This window comes from Chiloscyllium punctatum, chromosome 5 (genome assembly GCF_047496795.1).
Source record: "Chiloscyllium punctatum isolate Juve2018m chromosome 5, sChiPun1.3, whole genome shotgun sequence".
Lineage (NCBI taxonomy): Eukaryota > Metazoa > Chordata > Chondrichthyes > Orectolobiformes > Hemiscylliidae > Chiloscyllium > Chiloscyllium punctatum.
In genome coordinates, this window is record NC_092743.1 from 109,079,826 (window position 1) to 109,097,342 (window position 17,517).

General features: G+C 41.4%; 1 protein-coding gene across 1 annotated transcript in view; it reads right to left on the bottom strand.

The window, feature by feature from the left end:
• The window catches only part of susd5 (sushi domain containing 5), a 27,709-nt gene extending 11,806 nt beyond the window's left edge, over positions 1-15,903 (bottom strand). The window contains exons 1-3 of the mRNA XM_072571023.1: positions 15,312-15,903; positions 12,118-12,295; positions 7,587-7,702 (exon numbers count right to left, since the gene is read on the bottom strand). Coding sequence (XP_072427124.1) covers positions 7,587-7,702; positions 12,118-12,295; positions 15,312-15,399 — 382 coding nt within the window. The 5' untranslated portion in view covers positions 15,400-15,903. The remainder of the gene's footprint in view (positions 1-7,586; positions 7,703-12,117; positions 12,296-15,311) is intronic.
• Positions 15,904-17,517: the final 1,614 nt, after the last annotated feature.

Consider the following 17,517-nt stretch of genomic DNA (forward strand, 5'->3'; position numbering starts at 1 on the left):
GGCCTCAGTCATGGGTAATTTTCCCTCAAAACTACAACTTTCTCAGATGTTACATTTGGGAGCCTAACACGACTTCTTGTCAGGAGGTCAACAGGCCATGGGTGGCTGAATTAAGTTGCAGCTTCAAAGAGTCACTAATCTCATGAGTCTAGCAAAGGCACTGAAACTCTCCTGGAGGTGTTACCTCTCTACCCTAAGACCCCTTTGTCATCATTTGCACCAGTGAAGAGGGAGACCTTCATTAGCATCTCTCCCTTGAGATACACCCTAACTCTCCCCCTTCTCCAGTAGCATTTACCTTTCCAGTGAGTCTGCTAGCAAACCTGCCATTACTAAGGGCCTTCCTGTTATAACTCCCACTTTCCTAGTCTATCTGCCATCCTCATCTGACTGGCAAATACGTTAATGCTCAGTTAGGATGCCACCTCACATTAAGTTGGACTAGCAAGTGCACTGAGTCCAGTAGCTGCCTATTCTCCAGACAGCTATGGGAAAGTGGAACCCTATGTTCCAAGTGTTGAATCTTTCTGTCTGGGAGAGCTACACAATGGGAATATTTATGTACAGTCTCCAACAAAGCTTAAAAGACAGGTAATCATAAGAAGAAATCATTGGTCAGTAGTGCAATTTTTCAGTATGAGTCCAGACAAGGTTTGGTGTATTGGCCAACTCATGCATATGGGATCAATGCATATGCCGAACATATACACCTTTATATAAAAACATGGGCCAATGAATATTCACACCAACAAACAAGGATGTAAGGGTAATGAAATACAGAACAAAAATACATCTGTAAATCAAAACATATATTTGCATAGGCTAATGAATTAGTTACACATAGAATTATAGAAATAACCTTTGAAATATGTAAATTAACAATGACAGACAAGCAAGCCTACAAGTATGGGGATGTAATATAAATCAATTCAGCATAAAGGACCAAAAGTGATCAGTGATGCTTTATCAGTGGCCTGAGCAGGTCTCTTACTGTCACTTGACCAGCCAAGGCAAAACTGTGTTCAGCTCTTAGCAGCATATATTTCAATATGTAACCTTACAGCCACACGTTAAGAGTGAAAAGCAGCTGATTTGGTTGGAGGGTGGTGTTGAGGTATTGGGTGACCTCAATGGCACTTGAGCCAATGTTCCACTTGCAGTATAACTCTATAATCTATTGGGTGTACCCAGCATTTCACAGGTTATGCATTTTAGACTAGTGGCTACTTTCCAAATCAAAGGTTTCCGCTGACATCATGATTGGCATGGTTAAATTATAACCTTGTATATTTTCCAGGGAATTTTAAAAAATTATTTGTAAGAGTTAGCATTTATGCTTGAAATTAGCATTCATTTGCTGGTGCTGATTGCTGCTTATCTTGGCAGTGTTTCCCTTCAGCAATTGGGCATAACTTTATAACTAATTTACTACAAATCAATTGTATGCCAGAACGTTGTTCAAGTAAGGGAATAGTGTGCACAAACACATTACAACATTATACTAAGATATAGTCCAGCTCAATAGTAACATTAACTTGCAGGACATTACTGTGAGATTCATTGGTGGTGCTTGTCTTGCTTAATAGAGACGTTCATCAGGGAATGGTCTGCAAATATGAGACCACTGTATTTCCACAGATGCTTTTTGATCTGCTGAGTATTCTCAACTTTCTTGATCTATGCTATCAGATCAAAGGATAGACAGGGACAGTAGTTGCATTCCCAAGTATCCAGCCGTATTGACATCCACAACTGAATAAGACTCAGCATTGAGAGCAGACTCCCTACTTTGAGGTTTCCATGTCAAACATGCCCAAAGAATTCACTTCCTCTGCAAGTTTATTTTTATATTTTATGTCCATGTTGTTTGTATTAACTCTCAGGTTAAATAAATACAGAACAATTTATTTATATCACATCTCTTGCAGCTGCAGAATATCTTAAAGCACCTTACAGCCAATGAAGTACTTCTGAATTGTAATGTTGGAAATATACGGCCAATTTGTGCAAACAAGATTCTATATCTAATGACAGAGTGACCAAATAATTGTGAAGTTGACACAAAAAAAAGTTGCCCTATTCTTCCAATCATGGCTTAGGGTCTACTACAAACCTACAGACTCCCATAAGTACCTGGGCTACACTTCCTCCCATCCAGTATCCTGCAAGAACTCCATCCCATTCTCCCAATTCCTCGGCCTCCACCACATCTGCTCAGATGAGGAGACATTCCACTTGCAAGCATCCCAGATGTCACCTATTTTGAACAATGCACTTCTCTTCCCTCCGTCATCCAGTCAGCCCTCCGCTGCACCACCTCCATTCCCTGTTCCACTGCTCTAAACCCTCTCCCCCTCACAACGTAATAATGACAGAGTCCCCCTTGTCCTCACCTACCACCCCATTAGTCTCCACAGCCAATGCACCATCCACAAACACCTTTGCCAACTCCAACTAGATCCCACCACCAAGAACATCTTCCCCTCATCCCACTGAGCCTTCCACAAGGGCCATTCTCTCCATCAGTCTTTGGTTCACGCCACCCCCACCACCGAACCCCCAGGTACCTTTCCCCTGCAATCAGAAGAGATGCTAAACCTGCTGGTACACCACCCCCTCACCTCCATCCACGGCCCCAAACAGTCCTTCCAAGTGAGATGGAGGTTCACCTGCCCCTCTGTCAACCTAGTTTACTACATCAGGTGCTCCCAATATGGTCTTCTCTACGTCAGGGAGACTGAACGAAAACGTAGGGAATGGCTCACTTAGCATTGCAGCTGAGCCCACAGGAGCTGACCGGACCTCCCAGTCACTGCCCATTTAAATTCCCCCAACCACTTCTTTTCTGACATGACCATCCTTGGCCTCCTCCATTGCCAAAACAAAGCACAGGACCTATTGGAGGAACAATGCCTTATCTTCCGTGTTGGCACCCTACAGCCCAGAGGACTCAACACTGAGTTCTCCAATTTCAAATAACCTCCCTCCCCATTACCCGACTCCCTTTCCAGCCCCTCCCCCTCCCTGCCACTGCTCGCTGTCACCAACCAGATTCATTCCTCCCATTGACCAACCAGGTTGTACTCTCTCCCTGTCTTCACCTATCCCCATTTCACCATCCTGACCCCCCCCCCCCCCCCCAACCCCCCACTTCATCTGCAGCACCCCCATACCCATCCCCTGAAGAAGGGTTACTCCTGAAACATTGACTTCTGCACCTCCTGATACTGCCTGGCTTGCTGTGTTCTTCTAGCCTCCTACCTGTTTACTTAGGATCAGTTACATCCATGTAATAACACAGCTGGAGCCTTGGTTTAACAACTGCTCCAAAAAACTGCACATCTAACACAGCAGCAATTGTTTAATACTGCATGGGGAACGTCAACCTATATTATGTGCTTGTATGTGGGATGGAATACAGACCCAGAATGTACATACTTTATTGCTTGATCAAAGTAACAGTTCAACTTGGGAGTGTTGGGAAGTTTGTGAAGCTTTTAAAATATTTTTAAGAATTATTACCTTGTTTGTTGGCTGGATGCAATGCTGGAGGTAAACATTTCTGCTTCAGGAGTTTATTTCAGAGACCATTATTCCCAACATCAATGTTAAACAGTACTAAGAGGTAACAGGTGTATTGGATATAATCTTCCAAAATTTGATTCTGTTAAATGAAGCTGATTTATTGTACAATTGAGCTTTAAGAATTTTACCAGAACAGAACCTGATACCATATTAAATGGTACCACAATCTAACATGCAGGCTGCTTGACCAAGGTTCAAAACAATAATTAAATAACATTGCAGCTTCATTTAACAAATTTTAAAATTTAATATAAAACAAGGCCAATTTTAAATAGCGAATTCCCCAATTGATTTCAATCCTAAATTTTTAAAATAAGGTATTATCACTTCAACATTTAACCATCACCTCAGAATATCTAACAAGTTCATAGGTGAACTTACCAACCACTGGAACAACCATTTTGTTTTAAATGTATGGAAATAAATAAAATAAATTTATTTTGTGACTCTTATGAAATAAACAAATGGGAATGGACAAAGGATTCGCTTGTTAATTGGTTTATTGAGATTCTCCTATGATTTAATGCTTGCATCATTAACCAGAGATTAGCCAAAAACAGACAAAAACTACTCCTAGTTGAATCCACTCAGAATCTGTAGACTTGCAGCCCATCCTATGCAATCAATCTCTGCATACAGTGTGTCCCTGGACATCCTATTATTCAACAGGAGTTGCCTGTTACCTGCAATATACCAGGGCAACCAACAAATCATAGCTCTTACCTACAGCCAAACAGTCACATCTAGCTTTTTCAATATAAGTGCAACCAGCAGCTCAACACTTTCAAACACTGTGACGACCACAACTGTCCAGAAAATATTACTCGCATAATCACATCACATAATGGCAAACCTTTACAAAATAAAGTATTAACAGTGACTTTAAAGCAGGTTTTCAGAATGGTTACACATAACAAATATTTACAAAATGTCCCCAGTTACCATGTTTTAAACCAAAATTTAACCCAGAACCACATAAAACACTGTTATAGCAGATGGTGCAAAGCTCAATGAAGTAGATTTCTAAAGAGCATCTTAGAGTAGGAAAGCAAGGTCTAGAGGCAAAGAGTTTTCAGGAGGGAATTCCAGAGTTTGGAACCCTGGCAATTGAAGGTGCAGCCACCAATGGTGGACTGCATTAAATCAGGGAGGGAGCTGGAGAAGAGACTTATGACAGTAATGAAATGTTGTTTGAATGGCTTTTAAAATCTGAATCTGAGCCTGCATAATCTAGACAATAGTGCCTTTCATGCTGTCAATTCCCCATTAAACTGTTGTCACATTCAACCATTGGCAAAGCACTGTTCTCTATTTACAGGACTGGTACTTGGAAATTAAAATTCGATCATTAAAATTACACTTTAATAACAGGTAAACACAATTGCAGCTGTCCTACACACAATGGATCAGCAGAGGAATAAATGGTCCATAATACTGAACCACAAAGACAATCAGTTTCAATCACTAACTTGTACTGCATTAATACATATTATCCAGTATAATGGACTACATTCCTGCAGAATTCCTGGACCAGAGAGGAGAAGTATTGGCAATAATCCCTGATTCTAAACATTGTTCTGTGAATCCTCCACCAAAAGATACAGATGAGTGAGAGCACAGGCCAGGGTTTTAACACTTAGTGAGTCCTGCCTGACCATCAGAATGTAGGATCACACAGAAGGAAAAGATTTGGGATCTATTGAGTTGCATCCAAGCATTGAAAGACAAAGTACTGGAGAAGAGGGATATCATTCAAAGGGAGCAAGTATTCTCAAATAAGTTTACTTTGGCTGAATCTCAGGGTTTCTTTGGTAAGTGCAAGTTTTATTAAGTATTTTGAAGGAATTCTCACTGAGAAACCCAGCGCAACTTCTTGCTGCACATTACATAACCTCACTTTATTAACTACTTACAGTTCTGCAACGTCATCCCTCATATTCCATTCTAGCCCAATCTGAACCATTGCCATTCCGACAACAACTCACTATTCACCAGATATCTGCTCAATGATCAGCATCCCATGACATCTTTGAAAGGCCTCCGTGCACCCGGCCAAGCATTGGCAAACAGCATTACCTCTTAGTAGCAATGTAATGGCACAACAATGGCAAAACCACACTACTCATGGCAGACAGACAGCATGGCTGACTCTCCCAAGACTATTCTCTCATCCCAGTCACTGTTTAACCACCATGCCACATAATTTGTCTGTCATTAGTTACATCCTGTCAAATCACCCTCTCTAAGTCACTGTTTTTCTGTCCCTAATTCACTGGGCACATGTCTTGTCATTGTCCAAGAGGGGATTAGGCAAGCAATCGGGCAATTTGAAACATTGGCTTTTATTGACAGGTGGAGCAAACACAAATGAAACAAATAAAGGCTGCATTTTATCCCTGAAATGATAACCAAATGCTGGCATCTGTACCCAGTTCTGATTTGCTGGAACCGGGTGTCAACAAGGTTATATATCTGACTTATAGCCCCCATTGGAACTGAGCACTGATAGTGCCCACTCCCACCTTGCACCCTTCCTGACGATTGACGGATGGATCCCCAGGATGTATTGGCCCCAGAACACTGACCAACTTTGATGAGCAAACCCTAGACATGACTGACCAGCCCTGACCAATGTGTTTGCAGCTCCCTGACTGGAGATACACAATTGCCCACATTGCTGGTCCTGGCTATACAAGGCAGAATGCTGCTCGCTCCCTGGACTGCAGTGGGACATGACTCCTGACTGTGAGCATCCCAAGTGGATGACAGACGATGGCCCCTACACTGTTTACAGACTGTGTCATTGATGACACCATACTTCCCTGATCGACAATGCCTACCTCCATTTGGCTGGCTGAGAACTATTCCATTTCTGTTATGGCCATTTGGTTGAATAAACATATAGCATATTTGGCAGTGCAGACATCTGGTACTTGGTATAGGTTTTAGATTGATGTCTCAGTTTGCAAGGTGTACTCCCAGATAGGTCCTGGCTAACAAGCATCACAACCAGCCTGTCTACAGCTGCACAAGAGAGGACATTAAAATTTGTCAGTTATGGTAGCCTTTGTCTCTGGCTAAAATACCAATGCATGGCACAGCAAGACAAAGCATGGATGTTACCAGCCTGCAGTTAGGCACTAAGTAAGTTCATGCTAACAGAGCCAGCAAGCAGCCCTGAGAAAGAGCATTCTTGATCTTGGCCCTAAACAGCCTGGCTCTAATTTTAACTGTGCTCCTTGGGTTTTTAATTTCTTCACAAGAGGATTTTTTTTATCTAACCTATCACAGTCTTAACATTTTAAGCACATTGATCAGATTATTCTTCAATAGAAAAATGGAATCCAAGCCAAGTTTATGAAGCTTGTCCTCAAACTTTATCCCTCTCCTTGATAACATTTTAGTGACTATATACTGCACCCTCTCCAAGGCCAATATACACTTCCTCAGATGATCTGCCTACAACTGAAAGCAGTTGTGCCAGATGACCTTTAACCAAGGCTCCATTTTCAATAGGTCATGGAGTGTAATTTTCCTTAGAGCTTTACTGAAAAAAAGTGTTTTACATCCAAAGTAAAATTAAAGCTGAGTATAGTTTACAGAATGCTCATGGCTGACAGGACTGTATTGACAGTTGTTTCTATAAAAATAAAAGCAAATTACACTAAATTGGATTCTTACTCAAATTACTCCTTTCCTAGTCAGACTGACTTGGTCAACCTCAGGCTAGGAAATTGATTAACTGAACCCCAATTCTAAGCCAGTGGAAGTCCTGCCTTTCAACCTTCTTCAAAATCTTTGCACATATGTTTACCTCCTCTTTATCTCACATCAGTTCACAGCACAAATCTTAAATCTGTGCAACTCCACTTCTATTTAAAATACACCGCGTCAGTATAACTAATTTCCAAATTGTCTGTGGAAATATCCCAAAATATAAAAGACATTGTTACCCATTTAAATGATTAACATTTGCCTATGTGAATTGATGCAGCACTAACCTTGATCTTTAATGCAGAATGAATCATATGGACCAGGTGAAGAAGCTGCTTCAGTTTTTACTCGAATGGTTTGAAGGCCCTGTTGGCTAAATCCCATGTTATTGCACATGGTTATCCTGTGTGTGAATAAAACACATTTGATTACTTTTAATCTAGATTGTGAACTACTTGTTAATTTACATTCAATTTTTTCTTCACCTTCTTTAGCAATTAGCAATTTAATTCCTAAATCCCCAAGTCCAGCCCTTTATTCTGCACCATTCTCAGAATAAGAACTCAAACAGGTAAGCTGTTTCAGTACTATACTGTACAATTGTAATTGTGAGAGACTACGTAATTGTTGACACTTTAAAGTGGATAAATGTCTTGCTGATTGTTGGGCTGAGATTCTGCTGGAGTATGGGCAGTGAAAGAGTGACATAATTCTTGCAGAAATAGGGATAAATGACTTTGTCCCTCCAGAATCCTGCCAATTTCTATCAGGTTTGTGATTGGAAATTGTGACAAACCTGTGGTAATTCAGGCTGCAGGAATTTAACATGAGCCTGCTGTTCAATTTTGGTCAGGTCCAGGAGAAGGTCTGATAAAGATTAACGGAGTCTTTGTTGTTGGCAAAATTACCTTTACTTAAACATTACAAGATTCAGGATATGTACAACACCAGACTTAATCTTTACCACAAGGCTGCTAAAGAGAAGTTTTCGAGCTGTCATGTGACAATACATCACTTCCCATTGATGATGTAGACCACCTTAGTTACATATTTGCATGAACCATTTACACTGTAACAAGGATCTGCAAGTTGGAATCAGAGGGCACTGGCTAACATCACCTCCTGCTGAATATGTTTTTGGATATTTCATCAGATGACCTCCTAACTTCAGAATCTTAATGCCACACTACGGTCATTAGTGAACCATTGTCAAAGTGTCCTGCCCCCACCCACCAGCTGGAATGCCAACTGACATGACTTTGTTACTGAATAGCTTAATTTTTGATTTTCAGTGACATATCCTACATCTCCATCATCAGTTTTTTAAAACTAAGAAAATAAATTGCTAAACAAAATTGAAGAACACCATTTTTATTTCTCTATGATGGCCATCTCTCATTTCCCCTAAAATAAGTAGCTCCCTGACAGATTTTTGAGAGAGTTTAACAATCAACGAGAGTTTCATGATCACCGTTACTGAGATTTTCTTTATATTTTGGAATTATTAACGAATTAAAATTCTACCTGATGACATAGTATGATTTAAAGTCAAATCATCATACATTAGCCTGGATTTCAGCATGAATAAAATTATTGTGAGGCTACTGTCTCCTTTGAAACTAATTTGCCATGAAAATTTGCTATAATTCTGGTCAGAACAGACCTGAGCTATCTGGTCAACTCAAAAGGTGCTTTAAGGAAAGATTTAAGAATTGCAACATTGGTACAGTAAACAAAAGTACTTGAGAGAGAGAAAAGCAAACTGCCAGGTGACACCCAGGTCTCATTGCACCTCCCTCTTTCTCAATCTATCGTCATTGAGATAATAATCTGGCTGCCTGTTTTTGCTACCAAAATGGTTAACTTCACATTTATCCACATTATACTTCATCTGCCATACTAATGTCCACTTACTCAACTTATCAAAATCACACTGAAGCATTTCTGGATCCTCCTCACAGTATACCCTCGTACAAAGCTTTGTGTCATCTGCAAATTTGGAGATAGTACATTTAGTTCCCTCATCTACATCTTTACTGTATATTGTGAATCGCTGGGATCCAAGCACTGGTCATTGGCAGCTCCTCAGAAAATGACCACTTTATTCATATACTTTGTTTGCTGCCTGCCAGCCAGTTCTCTATGTATGTCAGTACACTAACCCCAATCACATGCCCTTTAATTTTACATGTTAAGTTCTTATGTGGGACCTTTTGAATGCCTTCTGAAAGTCCAAGTAAACCACATCCACTGGTTCCCCCGATCAATTCAACTGGTTATATCCTTGAACAATTCCAAATAATTTGTCAAGCATGATTTTTGTTTCATAACTTACATGTGATTCTGTCAAATCCTGTCACTGTTATCCAAGTGGTTGGCTCTGCTGCTTCACAATGCCAGGGACCCAGGTTTGATTCCAGCCTCCCTTTGTAAGTTGTGGGGTCACATTAACTAAATTTCAATCAGTAGGAAATGTTTCAGAGTCTATAGAATCTTGAAACATGACCACCAATGCATCCACTATTTCTAGAGTCACTTCTTTATGTATTCTGGTGCTAGATTGTCAAAACCTGGGGATTTGTTAGCCTTTAATCCCATCAATTTCTCCAACACCATTTCCCTACTAAAACTGATTTCCTTCAGTTCCCCTCTCTCACTTCACTCTCTCTGTTCACATAAAACTCATTTTGTGACTATCAGTCTGAGTTGAATTTGACTTGCCCAGATCAGAAGTGAACACATCTGTTAACTGACTATGACACTCAGTTACCTACATTCCTATCATTATAAATCTTGTAATTTCTAGTTTTGTTCAACTCAAATCAAAATTATGAGAAGCGTTGATGAAATGATGAGGGAGAGGTTACTTCCATTAGCAGGGACATTGGTAACCAAAGAGCACAGATTTAAGTGAGTTAGCATAGAAATGAGAGAACTTGGAGAGGTATAAAAGTTGGCTGAGAGTTAGACTCGCAAGATGGAAACCTCCTTTCCCTTCATTTCGTAACAGTTTTTATTATGATGCGTTTCAGTGGTCACAGTTCAGTTCAGGCTGAGCACATGGTGCAAAACTGCTCACATTCTGAAACACGGAAACTACAAAACATCCAGAGAGTGTATCTGATTGTAAGCTATTCCAGTGAAAAAGGGATGGGATGTCATTAAGAGATTAGGGTTGAAGAAGGCGTCTTTGTTCAGTTTCTAACTCTGTTATCCTGGCAATATTTGATACTCAATGGCAAAAACTAAAAGACAAGATAATATATCTTGTATCTTGATCTTGCGTCTTTAACGTTCATAATTTTAAGTAAATAACATTCTTGTTTTTAAGCTAAAGATTACCAATGCACATGAGTTAATAGGAATGCACAATTGTTATTGCCAAAATTTAAGATTAATCCCTGATTCAGATGTGGTCACAATTTATAATAATTTTTTAGGACATATTTGTTCACTCATGGAATTTATTCCATTTGAAGCCCAATTCCATTTGAGGACAAAGCCGTTAAAATGTCATTTCATCTCATTTGGATGGGTTATAAATCTAAAGATAAGCTCATTTCTCACTATTTAAACAACATTCCGAGTTTGTTTCCTGAATCAATGAAGAACAAACACAACATAGTGAGTTAGAATTGACTATTGCACGCAGTGTTCATGAGTCATTATTATAGACATTCTAGGGTAATAAAAATGTCAATGATGATTTGTGCTGCTCTGAGAGAACATCTTCAGATAGTTCTAATTGCTGATTACGACATTGACACTTTTCTGATATTCACCCAACAATGTGAAGACTGACTCATTAAAGTGTAAATTATTCGGTTGCATGCTGCATAACCATCTCTCCAAAGTTTCTCTGCACTTACTGAAGCATAACCAGTTCTGTCCATTGAGCATTTATGAAAGTTAAACTGTTTCCCCTCATTTTATAAGATTCATGTTCAGTTTTGCTTCTCCTACACAGAAAAAAAAGTTAACGGTTCAAGGCGGTTGCATGCTGCCGGGGAGGAGTTGGTATCTGGGCAATAGATTCTTGTCTAACCATTCCACACCATTCATTTCTTCCCCCGTTACTTAAGAAAGGCAGTGGGGGAAGGTTTCCTCTGTCATTCAAAAGTCTGTAAATTAGCAGGTTCTAAAAATACTTCAGAAAAGTATGTTATTCTCTGGATAGGAGAAGCGCAATGAGACAGAAGCACGGTGGCTCCGTGGTTAGCACTGCTGCCTCACAGCACCACTGCAGCGGGGTGACTGTGTGGAGTTTGCACATTCTCCCCGTGTCTGCGTGGGTTTCCTCCGGTTGCTCCGGTTTCCTCCCACAGTCCAAAGATGTACTGGTTAGGGTGGATTGGCCATGCTAAATTGCCCATATTGATAGGCGCATTAGTTAGAGAGGGGTGGGTTACTCTTCGGAGGGTCGGTGTGGACTGGTTGGGCCGAAGGGCCTGTTTTCACACTGTAGGGAATCTAATCTAATCAAAAAGATCACAATCCTCGCCAAAAGTAGAGGAAACGGGTGATGAAATAATTTGGGATGGAAACAGATAAATGATTGAATGGCAGACTGCGAGGAAAGTGGCGTTATAGGAACTGGTGTTTAGATTCAGCATTAATGAAATATTTTAATTATAGTGTAGTGAATACAGATATCGCCTGGGATTGAGTTTTTGATGCTGGACTAAGCGGTTTCAGGGATCTTGGATGGAAATCAATCACGTTATTGCAGGCTGTCATCGGGAAAGCCAAAGTTTTCAGGAAAATTATTACCCATCCTTTGGGGTGGGATAGGAGTGAGGGGAGATCAGGAAACTTTACCCGATTTGGTTGCCTGCGATCCAGCCAGTGGTACACTCTGTGAACGCGCACTCCTCCACCGCTCGCCGCAGCTCGTCAGCTGTAGCCAGGCGCGCCCCCTGCTCTCTGCACAATCCTTGGGCCGCGGCCAGGTCCCACTGCGCGCTCCCATTCATTGGCCGGAGAACGAACATCTTCCCTGGGATAAGAAAAAATACAATAAGACACTGCCTCGAATTTCCACTCCCAGAATGGTCTGGATGTAAAGTGACCGAACTCCATCACGGCTGTTCATTCACAATTATTTTTATTGACTTTGATTTTCTTGGTTCGGCACTGGAACCACCTCGGGTGACTGTTGCACTTCTAATGTAGCCCCAAAGAACATAAACCTAGGTTCCATTAAACTCTTTTAACAATATTCCGAACTTAACATTGAATGTAATCATTTTAGATTATAATCATGGCTTCTATTTCCTCAGACAGCGTCTTCTGATAAAGTTTGTTTGATTAGCACTTTCTTTACACGTGTCTCATTACCTCGTTTACCTCGTACATCGTAAATGTCATCATTTCAGTTCTCCTGCCTTCCACTCTTTCGTTGGCCCTTCCTTTTTTTTTCATCTCTCCCCCTTCCTTCTTGCCGGTGTGTTTGTAAAAAACCTGACTTCTCCAACTTTTTCCAGCTATAACGAAAAGCTATGACCTGAAACATTAACGCTAAATCTCTCCATAGATGCTGCCTGACCTGATTTTTTCCCATCGTTTCTTATGTTTCAGATTTCCATCATCCACAGTAATTTCATTTTGAGCTCACTATGAGCCTTGTAGTTCAGTGTCGCCAATTCTAACCCGGACAGTCCTTCTCTACACAACCTTATTAGAAATGTCCAGCTTTTATCGACTAAGGTTTTTTTCATTCTCCCCACCCTTCTCTTTCTGGATCTATAGTGATGGATTCCACTTATGAAAGAATCAGAAACCTACAAATTCGTAGCGATTTATTAAACAAGTGATCATGGTTAGGTAGCACTGCTGCCTCACAGCGACAGAGACCCGGGTTCAATTCCCACCTCAGACAACTGTCTGTGTGGAGTTTGCACATTCTCCCCGTGTCTGCGTGAGTTTCCTCCCACAGTCCAAAAGTGTGCAGGTTAGGTGAATTGGCCATGCTAAATTGCCCGTAGTGTTAGGTGTAGGGGAATGGGTCTGGGTGGGTTGCTCTTCGGAGGATTGATTGGTGCCGAAGGGCCTGTTTCCACACTAAGTAATTTAAATCGTCCATGTTAGTGTTTATGATTCATCTGAATTACATCCAAATCCCACATACCTGGTCTACTTCCACCTCTGTTCTTTCTTTGTGCCACCACATCTCTCTTCTCAAATACTGACATGGTTCTTGTTTAAAATCAACGACTCTGATTGTGATTCTAGAGTCTCACTCAATGTGTAAGAAAGTCTCTGCTCGTATCTCCTCCAAATCGTTATTTAATCTAACCTCTCATTTGTACCATGCGTCCTTCTACAAATGGAATGACTTAAACATAAATGACTTTAAAAAGCTGCCCTTTTCAATATTTTTGAAATAATGTTTTCACCATTAATAACGCTTCCCGTTCTTTACAAAACAATGTGTTATAGGAGTCGTGGCGCCTCGCTTCAAAGACTTTAGTGTACAATAATCTAGCCTGAGACTGCAATGCAGCAGTGAGGCAGTACTGCACAGAGATGCCGTGTTCGGTTAAGACTTTGGAGACTCGAACCCATGATTTTGTTTACACACAATTAGGTCATGAAACTTTATCCACCTCATTGGTCTATTTTGCCCTCAAACATTTCGAAATGCAATAAAAACTTAGCAATACGATTTGGCTGTGCTCAGAAGGATGCACAAATCTTCGGTACATAGCTATGAAAGCAAATCAAACGCTGATGTGAAAGTGCAGCGATCTTATTGCAGCATAAATTCTTCATAAATTTAGGCCCTACATTCTATGATGTCTGGGATAAAAAGGTTTAAATGGTGTGGGTATGTAGTATTACCTTGAATAAAGACTATTAAGGCGACATCTAATTAAGATGGTTAAGATGATTTAAGGATTCGGTCAGGTCAATAGAAGGAAATTCTTACCTCCGGTGGGGAAGTCCAGAACAAGGGGGCGGCATTTCTTTAAAAGTAGAGACATACTAGTTCACGGGTGATGTCAGGAAGCACTTCTCCACAGATAGGGAAGTGGAAATCTAGAGATTCTCTTCCCAAAATTGAAGTTATGAACCAATTGAAAATTTTTAAACATGTTGATAGTTTATTTTGGTAGGGAAGGCTACTCACGATTATAAAACCAAAGCAGGTAGTTGGCGATAAAATGTAGCCAATACCTAACTGGTTGGGTAAAACAGGCTCCCGGGAATAGATCGCCTCCCCCAGTTCCAATGATCTAAACTGTGTTCAGGGACAGACTCCTCTTCCATCGCCACAGGACTTGGAGAAGGTGTTTCAGTGGAATTTCAGTGATCGTTCTCCTTAGAGCAGGGAATGTTTAAATTCGATACAGTGTGGAAACAGGCCCAAGGGCCAACAATTCACCTGACCTGCACATTTGTGGACTGTGGGAGGAAACCGGAGCACCCGGAGGAAACCCACGCAGACACGGGGAGAACCTGCAAACTCCACGCAGAGAGTTGCCTGAGGCGGGAATTGAACCCGGGTTTCTGGCGCTGTGAGGCAACAGTGCTAACAACCGGGCCCCGCTCAGTTAAAGGAGAATTTATTACGGGTGTAAAAATAAACGATCTAGAGAGTTCGAACATTAAATGAAGGGAAATCGTTTCCACTGACAAGAGGGTCAGTGATGACCAGGGCACACCGATTTGAGCTCATTGGCAGAAGATCCAAAGGGGAGATGGGGAGAATTCATTTTATGCAGTGCGCGGCTTCAATTTGGAAGCAGTTTCAAGAATAAATTTCAAAAAGGAATTGAACAAATACTTTTAGATAAAAAAAGAAAACACGTGGCGTTCAACACATCTATCCCTTAAAAGAGTCTTCCAATGTTATCAGACATTATTCTGCATTCGCCTGCGTAACTGATCAGAAATTACTTTAGAAAGCAACTTTATTTGAAGCAAATCCCATCTTTTTTTAAAAAAAGCGTTTCCAACGGCGCAGTCTGTTTGCATATTCCCATTGTCAGAGGTTCTGAGAGTGGACTGACCGTGTGCTCGGACCTGGACGCCGGTGACCATGAGCAGACAAGCGATCCTCAGGACGGCGAGGAACTGTGGGCGAGAGCGTGGAGCCATCGCTGGGAGAATGGCAAGACGGAGAGCGACAGAGAGTAGACCAAACTGGACTCAACAGGATAGATCCGTTCACGCACACCCCGGGGCAGAGAGAGAGAGAGAGAGAGCAATGAGCAGGTGAATACTGCACCGAAACCACACCGAAGTCAGGCGAGCAGGAGATACAGCGAGCACTGGAAGTGGCTGGGAAGTTCCGCAGTGGCTTTATCCACACGATATGTTACAGGGAGGGTAAATGTTGGGATGATGTGAAAACTAACACCGCTCCGACAATAAACAGGCGGCCGATAGTATGAAGCTCGGGTGGAAGCGAGGAAAAGTAAGCGAAGAGAGAGAGACTTTTAAAAAGTCCCCAGGCTTGGAATGCCGTTCGATGAGCAAACCCCAAACTCAGGAACAGCCAGTGCTGAGAGTCTGACCCAACTCATTCCAAGCGTCATTTGATTTCCGTTTTGTTCTCGTGTTTTTCTTCCCCTGCCGTCTCTCAGAGTTCAGTATACACTTGGAAACTTGAGGTTCAGGCTCGGAATGCAGAGATGTCCAAAAAATGTCTGTCCCCAAGGGATTAGGGAGAGCCTGTTACAAAGGCAGCACCTTACATTTATGTAGCACCTTTAATATGGTAACATACCCCAGTGCCCCAGGTTGGAATATCCATACTGCTGACCCGCTCTGGGTTCTTATAAAGTGAACAGCGGCCTCTACGCTATAAGGAATAAGCAAATTCCTTTCATATGACCAGATCTTTACTGACAATTCGTTTGATTCTGATAAGTAAATGCAGTTAAATAATAAACGCAACAACAGAAATTGCTGGAGAAACTCAAGTCTGGCAGAATCTGTTCAGAGAAAACAGTAATTTTTTCGAGTGCAGTGACCCTTCAGAACTTTTTAAGTTGGTTGTTTATTTAACAGTCTAAAAATCATATACCCCGAGACACACTCCTTTTGCGGATGTGTAATTTACATTCATGGAAAAGCAAGCGAGTTTCTGAATACTTTCACCTTTGCTGATTCTGGCTCTCGGGCCCATTGCAAGAAACAGAAATTGTCAGAAACTGACAAAGAAGCCAGCCATGTTGGAAAAGTTCGTTTTTAGCCCCTGTATCCCTTTTGATAGGAACTGCGCTGCATGGTTGCCGCTGTCTGAGGAGCCAACATCAGCAGGAACCCAAATACCTGAGCAGGCTAATGGAATAGGCCGTGCTTTATCACCAATCGGGGAATAGACAGAAGTTGAACAATACAAGGCACAACTCTGGGAGTTCAGGTTTAGTGACACCGCCTCAAAGTTAAGTGAAATGACTCAGAATCAATCCTAATGTTTACGCTTTATTGATAATGACGATGTCACTCTCGGTAATTGTCCACAGATAAATTAAATACCAGTTAAACTGATTTACAGTTACGGACTTCCGACCTGGCTGTGCTCTCTAGCTAGACTGAATACAATGAGGCCCCCATTTGCAGATCGATCGCTCGTCAGCAAATCGCTGTGAGACTTATAGTCACTCGGGTAAAGGAGCTTGTCCCCGTTTCTGTTACATTTTATGAAACGAGATTCTATAATCTGGAGATTTCAGGACTGGGAGGAATAAAACTTCTGCTACTTTCTGCAACGAGCTCAGAACGGACTTCTCACACAATAGCCAAATATTCGAAACAAAAACAAAACAGACAAAAACTCAGCAGGTCTGGCAGCATCTGTGGAGAGAACGCAAAATGAATGTTTCGGGTGTAATAACTCTTCTGAAGTTCTGAAGGAACGTTAATTTTGTTTTTTCTCCACAGATGCTGCCAGTCTGCTGAGTTTTTCCTGCAATTTCCGTTTTGCTTCTGATTTCCACATTTTTTTGGTTTTCAGCTAAATATTCCGCCTTTAGATTCCAGATTCAGTTCATTCTCCGGCTCGGTCACAGGCTTTCAACTCTTCTGTCTCGGGGAGTGGGGAGGATTAGGTGGAACCGGTTGGAATTACTATTGATGCTGCAACCAAATATTTGAAATATTGGGGAAAAATCAAATATTTCTCATCTTTCTATTCTCTCCCGTGCCCTGGGACCAATATCTATCTCTTAACCAACATTACACGAGCAGATTCCCTGTCTGAGAACTTGC